General features: G+C 43.4%; 1 protein-coding gene across 1 annotated transcript; it reads left to right on the plus strand.

Moving 5' to 3' along the window:
• The first annotated feature begins 520 nt into the window (after positions 1-520).
• LOC125550537 (WD repeat-containing protein PCN) lies at positions 521-5,728 on the plus strand. The gene is made up of 11 exons (XM_048713562.2): positions 521-900; positions 1,002-1,133; positions 1,494-1,815; positions 1,902-1,965; positions 2,166-2,279; positions 2,358-2,520; positions 2,811-2,964; positions 3,042-3,616; positions 4,128-4,309; positions 4,530-4,784; positions 5,082-5,728. Exons 1-11 carry the CDS (start codon positions 727-729, stop codon positions 5,368-5,370), a joined length of 2,424 nt encoding a protein of 807 aa, XP_048569519.1. The 5' UTR covers positions 521-726; the 3' UTR covers positions 5,371-5,728.
• Positions 5,729-10,477: the final 4,749 nt, after the last annotated feature.

Below are 10,477 nucleotides of genomic sequence, written 5' to 3' on the forward strand. Positions count from 1 at the left end.
ATTAATACTTCTTTATCTAACCTAGCTATATCAATATAGAAAGAGCGAGTTGCGAAAATCGAACATATCTCACCCGTCAACAGTGTCTATCCAATGATCCACATCGCTTTGGTGTTAGTGTTAAATATGTTTAGCACTAAACACATTTAGCATTCTCTCTCCTAATAAATAGCATGCCTAATATCAACATCAACGTTAACCGGAATGTTAACATGCAATACAATTGCACATACGCATTTTTTTTTGAAAAACATGCACACACAGTTCCTAGTACTTAACATTTTTTTGAGGGGAACACAGTTACTAGTAACTGAAAACATCATTTTGGATTGGTTCAGGCAAGACCGTTTTCACACTTTTTTTTTCTGAGAACAGCCCGGTTTACACTCGAAGGGTTTACAGCCCAAAACCACCACATCGTCGACATTTCAAGCCCACTAAACCCGTGCCGCCGCTCAAGAAGGCCCAGCTCGCCAGCCTCACCTCTCGTGGCCCTCACGCTTGCGTCCCGGCCAACCCTACTTGACCTCCTCGCCCCGCAAAACCCTAACGAGCGGCGAGCCGCCTCTCTCTGAGCATCATTCACCCTCGCCCCCCAATCCCGCCGCGCGCGCCCCCATCGCGGCCGCCCCCGAGCTCCCACCCCGGAACCTTCTAGAACGCGCGGATCGCCAGAGCAGCCAGCCAGCCGGCCGGCGCGCGGCCATCGCCGCCACCGACGCGCGCATGGAGAAGCTCCGCATCCACCACTGCGGCGGCCGCGCGGTCGCCTGGGCCCCCTCCCCCATCGTCGCCCTCGCCACCTCCCCCTGCGCCTCCCAGGTCGCCGCCGCGCGGGAGGACGGCTCCCTCGAGCTCTGGCTCGTCTCCCCCGGCTCGGTCGGGTGGCACAACCAGCTCGTACGCTCCCTCCCCCCCCACACCCTCCTCGCCGCGCCGAGGTTTCTGCGAGCGACCCCAGGATTTCGCCGTGACCTGATTTTCGGTTTCTGTGGCCGCAGACTATACAGGGAGGCGCGGAGTCGAGGGTCACATCGCTTGTGTGGGTGCCAAATGGCGCAGGGGGCCGTCTGCTCTCTTCCAGCGTTGATGGGTCGGTGGCTGAATGGGATCTCTTCCACCTGCAGCAAAAGGTGCCGCACTTCGCGTGCTTGTGCTACATTTCACTTCCAATTCGAACGCACTCGTCATTTCACAAACATAGGGGGATAGGTTTCCAACTTGTTGACAGTCTGTAGCAATGACCTGAAGTTCGAGGTTTTGTGCATACCGCCCGTAAGCGTGTGATTGGGTTGTAGAATGCCTGGTCTTCTTACCATCTTGGTTGCAGAAAATGCAATGTGCTAGGAGTGTATATCCGACATAAGTACCATTGGATGGTTATACATCTGTTTTTATTTGAATGTACTTGTATACTTATCGCTTTGCTATCCTATTTAGTCATTGTGAGTTTGTGGATGTAATCATGATGGTTTTATTATTCTCTTTTGCAGACTGTCCTAGATACTGTTGGGGTACCGGTCTGGCAGATGGCCATGGAGCCTACGGATGATCAATTGATTTCTGGAAATAAAAGCTCAGGATGTGCTGTGAATGGCCATGCAAATCATAATGGATCCACCGACTCTGAATTAAGTTATGTTGATGATGGTCAGAGCTCCGATGATGAAGATGATTCTGCCAAGACAAGCTCTTCGTATCGTGTGAATGAATTTCCGCGTTTGGCTCTGGCATGTGACGATGGTTCTGTACGCTTGTATAATGTGCCTGAATCTGGCCCGCTGACCTACTATAGATCTCTTCCAAGAGTGAGCGGTATGTCCTGTATATCTTAAATCTCCCTGTTTTGGCAGTGATTTCAACTAGGGTGATTATTTATTTATGTGCGTGCTTACTTGCAGGACGAGTTTTGAGTGTAACATGGAGTAATAATGCCAAATTCATATTTTCGGGAAGCAGCGATGGGTATGTTAACATACCATTCCAGTGTAAATAGCTTTTTATGATGGATCATATGTGATTCTTCACGTGTATATAATTAGACTGTTGAGCATCTTTCTTTCTCTTATATAATTATTTCTCAGTTATAGGTTATCGCTTTTTTTTATGGGATGCAATCTCTATGGGTTCATTTTTGTGATATAGTCTTGTACTATGCTCTACAGATTAATCAGATGCTGGGATTCAACAATTTTCCATGAAAAGTATCGCATCACTGCTGGATTAGGGGGTGCTGGTAGTGGAAGTGAATTTTGTATATGGTCATTACTATTTCTAAGGTGAGACAACGCATTTTCTTATGTCCAATGTTCTTCTTCCTCTACTTGCTTGTGTTGATTATTGCTGTTGCTATGTAGGTGCGGAACCCTTGTTAGCGGAGATAGTTCTGGGAGCGTTCAATTTTGGGATAACCGCCATGGAACTCTTCTGCAAGCCCACACTTACCATAAAGGCGATGTTAATGCACTAGCAACTGTGCCTAGTCAGAACCGGGTATTTTCTGCAGGATCTGATGGGCAGGTTGGTAGCATTGCTGAAACAGATGTTAGGTGGATTAACTACACTTGCGAAAAATTATCTCTATGTGTGTTTTTGCCTTAAAAAACTTGAGAAGCTGTTTGTTATTGTTGAATGCAATACATGTTGGGACATTTTCTTAAATTACAGTTGTGCAGTAAATACATCATATAAATTGGAAGTAGACTTCTCAATTAAATGTGTTAATTCTGTTTTTTGCAATTCAAGAACCCTTGAGTCAAGCATGCTGTACCTGGTTTTCTTCGCTTTCTAACTGAACAGTTGATCTCTAGGTAATTTTGTACAAGGCATCAAAAAATGAGTTCAGTGCTCATAATGAGAAGGTGGCTGAAGAGCAAATGCACAAGTGGGTCTATGTGGGATATGTTAGGGCCCACTCTCATGATGTAAGGGCATTGACTATGGCCGTACCAATATGCAAAGAAGGTTTGTGTTAGTGCATATTGTAACCTGACCTCCAATTGTGTGTACACTGATTTATCTGTGTTCTTTTATGCTGTCAGATGCTGTACCAGAGGAAAAGGTGGTAAAGGTTCGCCGCAAGGATGAATTCAGTTACCGCAAGTGGGCACATCTGGGTGTACCGATGCTCATTTCTGGTGGGGATGACACCAAGCTGTTTGCTTATTCTGCACGGGAGTTTACTCTATATGCACCTCATAACTTCTGCCCTGCACCTCAACGTCCATTGATAAATTTAGCAAGAGATTGCACAGTTAACGGAGATTCTGTGATGCTTGTCCAGTCTGTCAACTGCTTGGACGTTCTACTTGTATCAGTTAAGAACAAACTGACTCCAAGTACATCATCCGGAGGAGATGCTACGATACGACAAGTTGTTCATCTTAAAAGCAAGGGGTCTAGAAAAATAATAGCAAGTGCTGTCTCTACCAATGGAATGCTATTTGCCTATTCGGATTGTGTAAAGCCCTGCCTTTTCGCACTAAGACACAAGGGCGGAAAAAAGTTCTCGCTAGACAAAATAGAGTTGCCAAAGGGAATACCATGCTCTCAGAGCATGATGTTCACTGATGATTCATCCAGTCTGGTTCTATCTTGCAATGATGGGAAAATTTATGTAAGTTTTCTTTGATCTGACCCCCCTTTTGTACTCATAGGAGAACGATTAGCAGATGATCTCCATTATCTGTGCATTGTAACTGCTTAATTTATGCTGTTGTGGCTGCCATGAGCCTAAAGCTATTCATCTCATAGCTTATTGGAAACAATGCTAGTAGATTACAATATGCAGTTAAAATAGTCCATTTGAAGTTTTGTACATCCAGTATAGTACTATAAGATGTTGAACCTAGTAGTAGCACGTCTAACTAATCTGAATGTACAAATTGATACGGGTCCACTTCTGTCTTTTTGGGCCTTTTTACTCGTACCTTTACTAGTGTTGAATTGAGCATGAATGGTCAAATCACAAGGTTTAGAACAGGGATGTAATTTCTATCCCCAATGATTTGACTTATTTCTTGTACGGTGAAATACATCTTGATGATTGAGCCCATGGTGATGTTTTTTTTGTCTTCTCATTCTTCTGTTATTTTGTTTCTGAACTTCATCTCTACTGCACAAATCAGGTTGTGGATATTGCGTCAAGAAAAATTTCAAATATATTTCGCCCTACAAGAAAGATAGATGGAACAAAAACTTCTTCCAAAGAACCACCTGTCACAAAAATGTTTGTGAGTGCTGATGGGCAGTGGGTGGCTGCAGCTAACTGCTTTGGGGATGTCTACATATTTAACCTTGAGGTCCAGAGGTATGCTTCATATCAGTCGATTGTGTGTGACCCTCTGAATGTGCTTTCATGCCTAGTAAGATACTAATAATTTGCTAATGTACGGAGTACAATGTAATCTTGCCATTCACAAATTCTGTTTTGCAGTCCTTTAGCATGTGACTTGGCAGACCATTAGTTTCATGATTATGCATTGGAAGGCATGCTTTTGTACCATATCTAAACCTTCTATTATCTGCAGGCAACACTGGTTCATACCGAGAATGAATGGTGGCTCGGTTACATCTGGTGGCTTTTGTCCCAAGAACAATGCCCTTGTTATAACTACATCTAAAAATGAGGTTTATGTATTTGATGTGGAAGCAAAAGAACTGGGCGAATGGTCTAAGCGTCATACACATGAATTACCCACAAGATTCCAAGACTTCCCTGGAGAGGTCATTGGCCTCTCATTTCATAAAATGAGCCCATTTTCAGTCATGATATACAGTGCCAGGTAATAACCTTCTAATGCTTAGTGTTTTCCTAGTTAGTGTCGTCTATTGCTGACCTGTTTTTGGCTAGTTCACTTATGCTGCTGGTGTTTTAATGTTCTGAGCCCTGTGCGTTAACACATTCTTGGTGCTGATTTAATACATGTTTCATGAAGTGCTGATTTGTTTGCTTGGCATTTGCAAGGAAATCTGATTATATGGGAATTCATAGTCTCTGCTAGCTTTTTTTTGCCTTGTTACTAGAAGGCTGACAATGATTAACATGACGCTGAACACATAAATGTTTCTTTCTTTTCCAGGGCAATGTGCGTTATTGATTTTGGATTGCCAGTTGTTCAGGATGTCCAATTGTCAACATCAGAAAAGACAGACTCACAAAAGGCTGCGAAAACAAAGGTTAAGCGGAAACATCGTGAGGAAGATTTGAAACAAGAGAAAAGGAGTAACTTCACCTTCTTTGCATTTAAAGATCCGGTGCTGTTTGCTGGCCACCTACTGGACAGTTCAATTCTGGTAGTGGAGAAGCAATGGATGGATGTCGTCCAAGGATTCGGCCCACCGGTCCACAGACACATATACGGGACATGATCCATCCATCCATAGTAGCATTTGAACTTGTGGCCCTCGTAACAGGCAGGCAGCCCATTCTTTTTCATCACCGCCGTGAAATGTTTCCAACCCCAAGCAAGGTTGTCTGGCATGACACTCCCAAGATGTAGCAGCACATAATGTCTGCTATTATCATCTGGCGCGATAGCAGTCTGGGTCAATTTCTCTTTGGTGGCTTTTCTTTCTTGAGTAGCCTCGTTGTATTCTTTTTCTTCACTGAAGTATGTTAGTGGACCCTTCACAGCGCCAGTTTTGTCGTACCGTGTCAAAATGCGCAAATTTTGTCATGTAAACAATGTATCATCTACTGTTATGTCAACATATCTCGTTTGTGCGAGCCTTTGTGCTGTGTGTACGTGAGCAAATGATAGAACATGAAGGATGAAACTCGTATAATATAATCGTCGGCTGACAAATATTTTGTATTTTTAGTTAATCATTCATCAAAAAACATGATAAATCATTGAATCCCAGCCGATTGGACCTAAAAATTATTAGTTGAGTTTTTTTGTTGACGATCAATCCTTCTTTTTTCATTCACAGGTCACATGTTTTTTATCTCAATATCTAAGTAATACCCTCTTCGTCCGGAAATACTTGTCACCAAAATGAATTAAAGAGGATGTATCTAGACATATTTTAGTTATAGATACACCCTTATTCATTTTAATGACATGCATTTTCAGACGGAGAGATTATAATTGAACCGCGTATGAAAATGTGCGATTAAATGTTGATAATCTGATGAAAAAAATTAAAAACAAATACTAGAAAAAGTCAAAACCTTCCAATTTTTTGTGTGGCAGATAAATTGATGCATGAGGTTCGCTCCAGTTTTTAACTCATTTGGACATTTGAGTAGCTCTCGGCAAAAAAGATAAAGTTGAGGTCTGTAAAAAAGTTTACTGTTCGCGCACAGTTGTGACCCGATTTGTCTTTTTTGTTGAGAGTTGCTCAAATCTTCAAATGAGTTGAAAATTAGAGCGGACCTCACCCATCAATTTATCTACCACATGATTTTTTTGGATTTTTTGAATTTTTCTAGTATTTGTTTTGATTTTCTTTCATACCGGGTGCAAATGAGCCTGGGCACAGAAACACTGCATTCATAAAATATGGTGTTGGATTAAATGATGTAAGGCTAGCACAATCCCAAACGGACATCCGTTCTGTTTGAATTCTGTCCGTTTGGGATGGGCAAAAGGGCGGCATCCAGCCTTTTCTACATTTGTGTTGGCCGTGCGTCCAACTGGCGGTCCGGCCGATTGGAGTTTTTGCTAAGGGAATGATTTTTTTTGAAATTTTAACACTAGTTCATGCCAGCGGCCATAGTTCATGCTGGCTAGATCGCCAGTGGCTGACACACATGCCAGTCTACAAAATGATCAACCCTCAAGTGTTTACGCCGTTAGCAAAGCAAGCGGCTGGCACACTTGCCAGCCTACAAAATGATCAGCCCTCGTAGTTTTCACGCCGGCAATGAAGCCAGCGGTCGGCACACTTGTCAGCCTACAAAAAATGGCCATAGTTCATGTCTCGAAGCCTCCCTAGTTCATGCCGTCTTGGTAGAACATGTCCTTTTGCCTTTTCTGGAACCAACTTCTTCTCTTCAAAGACATGTTGGTCAAGTCCACGGTCATGATGGCTAGCCCACCTCTTTTGCTTTGGTGTTAGCATTGGTAGCCTCGATCGTGAGCTTCTTTGTTTGGGTGGCGTCCTTCATGTCAGGCTTCCTCCTCTTGACGGCCTCTTCCATGTCGAGCTTTTTTGTTTGGAGCTCCATGTATATCCTCAGTTGCTCCTCCTTTTCTTGGCGCTTCCTCTCCTCCCTTACTTCCTTTTGGGTCATCATGCCTTGCAAAGTTTCTTGTAAGGCGGAAGAGGCCGCATCACGCTTCTCATCCACCTTCGAGTTGGTCTTGCCCCTCAGCCTCTTCACTCCATCTCCATCCCCAGCCACGGCCGCCGGCCCTCCATTCTTCTTCCGAGCCACATATAGATCTTTGAACTTGGGGCAATCTTTGATGAGCTTCCAACAATGGGTGATGGTGAATGGCTTCTTGGAATGTCGAGCGTTGGAGGCTTCCAAAGTTTGGAATGCCTACACAATCAAAGCGAAGGTCATAAAGTAATACTGCGACACATAATGCAAGAAAAATGCACCAAACATGAGCATGGCATAGGAACGAAGAGAATAAATTCATACCAAATCGCCCACGCCTAGGGCACTCATGGGACGGGCTTCAACGCTCTCAAGTGCGGCACAAAACTTGTCGCATTCTTGTTGAATAAACCCCCATATCTTTTGGATTGAGTTGATGCCACGGGTGCTCGCAAACTTCTAGGGCCGAAACTTCCTACGTTCATGAAAGGTTGTATGACCTCTTTCCCAAAATACGACACCTTTTTGCTCGGCCCCAGTCTTGGGAACTTGCCCGATCTCCTTCCAACTCCCGCAAATCAACGTGTCCTCATCTTTGGTGTACGATACCATGCGAATGCTTTGCTTTCTCCTTTGTGCATTCACTCTTTGGCTGAGCTCATCGATAAACAAAGGCTCCTCCTCAATGCTGACACCCTCTTCTTCCTCTTCGCAGTAGATGTCTTCATGCCATGAGTTGCCATGGTTGCCACCTCTTCTTCTTTGTGGACACCAAAGTGTTCGACACCATCTTGGCTTTGGGTCTCGTCGGGATCAAAGCCTTGGCCTTGGCTGTCGGAGTGGAAGGCTTGGCCAGGACCATCGTAGATGATGTTCTCCATGAATTCGTTGAAGTCAGGGACGTCGGCCATCGGCATCGGGTTGTGCGTTCCGTCGAATAGGTTGCGGGCGTCGAGAAGGGAGGGGCACCCACCAAGGAGAGAAAGGCCCTCCTTGGGGCGCCGACCAAGGGGGAGGAGTCTAGTCCAATTCGCCCCCCCCCACACAAGGGGGACACCACTTCTTATTAGGCAATGGTGGCCCAATACTCCTTCCACCACTTGGCCTTTTAAGGCCCGTTGATATTAAATTAAATATAAAAGCCTCCAAACAATCACCAGGGCCTTTTATTATTATTTTAACATAACCGGAAACATTTTCCACCTATATATTATTTATCGGTAATACCTGATATTGTCCGATAATCTCTGAAACCCTTCCAGTGACCGAGAAACGCTTCCGGTTCCTCTCGAAACTATTCCAAATATTAATGAAACAATTCCACAAATAAATCCTCGATACTCTTGTCCTACGAACACTCAACAGATCGTAATTACCTTAAGATCATGATCCCATAGGTTCGGTGAATCATGGACATGAACGAAACCCCTTCTTTCAATGACCGATAGCGGAACCGTGGATGTCCATATCGATCCCTATGATTACACGAATGACATTAGAGTGAACCTTTGGTTATCATGTGATATTATCTTTGCTTCGCGATACTTTACAAAACCCGAGGTGTGTCGGTATCCTCCTGAGTCATGCATATGCTCACTATATCGTCATTCTTGCTACTGGTTTTGTTCTTCTTTCTCGTTGAAGTGTTCTGGCATTCCCGTGATATAGTCACCTGTGTCTGGCTAGACGATGATTGATGTCGTCACACCGAGAGGGCCCTAAGAATATCTCTCCATCGTTGGAGGAGAAAATCTCACTCTCGAGCTATCTAGTCCCTTGTCAAACTTTTCGATGAACCTGTAAGTTGTCATTATGATCATTGTGTTACATATGATGCTTGAGCAACCCCAAAGTTCACTATACGGCAGGAAGTGACTACGATACTCTCATGGTCTGAGGAACTAAAAACACATTCTAACACTCCTTGTTATAACAACTGCTTTCAGGCGATATTATCTCAAAGTATAACAAACAAGTTTGGGGCGATTTAATATGACCGTTCTTCTAACTTCATCCTCTAAATGTTTGTTTTAGAACTATCGTTACACTTAATGACATCCTCAGATCTGGAAAACATGATCACCAACAACACTAAAGCCAATCTTAGAGGCAAGAATAGGAGCCTATACTTTATCGTTTATCATTTCAGACGTGCATATGAGTTTCCCACTAAATCACATATTTTAGGATCATAACAGTTATAACATGAAATATAAACTCTTTAATTATGAAAATGAAAATACAATAATACGATATTATTGCGTCGAGAGCATATTTCCAACACTTAGCTGAAGGAAATATGCCCTAGAGGCAATAATAAAGTTATTATTTATTTCCTTATTTCATGATAAATGTTTATTATTCATGCTATAATTGTATTAACCGGAAACATAATACATGTGTGAATACATAGACAAACAGAGTGTCACTAGTATGCCTCTACTTGACTAGCTCATTAATCAAAGATGGTTATGTTTCCTAACCATGGACAAAGAGTTGTTATTTGATTAACGAGGTCACATCATTAGTTGAATGATCTGATTGACATGACCCATTCCATTAGCTTAGCACCCGATCGTTTAGTATGTTGCTATTGCTTTCTTCATGACTTATACATGTTCCTATGACTATGAGATTATGCAACTCCCGTTTGCCGGAGGAACACTTTGGGTGCTACCAAACGTCACAACGTAACTGGGTGATTATAAAGGAGCATTACAGGTGTCTCCAAAGGTACATGTTGGGTTGGCGTATTTCGAGATTAGGATTTGTCACTCCGATTGTCGGAGAGGTATCTCTGGGCCCTCTCGGTAATGCACATCACATAAGCCTTGCAAGCACTGCAACTAATATGTTAGTTGTGAGATGATGTATTACGGAACGAGTAAAGAGACTTGCCGGTAACGAGATTGAACTAGGTATTGGATACCGACGATCGAATCTCGGGCAAGTAACATACCGATGACAAAGGGAACAACGTATGTTGTTATGCGGTCTGACCGATAAAGATCTTCGTAGAATATGTAGGAGCCAATATGGGCATCCAGGTCCCGCTATTGGTTATTGACCGGAGACATGTCTCGGTCATGTCTACATTGTTCTCGAACCCGTAGGGTCCGCACGCTTAAGGTTACGATGACAGTTATATTATGAGTTTATGCATTTTGATGTACCGAAGGATGTTCGGAGTCCCGGATGTGATCA

This window comes from Triticum urartu, chromosome 4A (genome assembly GCF_056163025.1).
Source record: "Triticum urartu cultivar PI428250 chromosome 4A, HENAU_Tu73, whole genome shotgun sequence".
Taxonomy (NCBI): domain Eukaryota; kingdom Viridiplantae; phylum Streptophyta; class Magnoliopsida; order Poales; family Poaceae; genus Triticum; species Triticum urartu.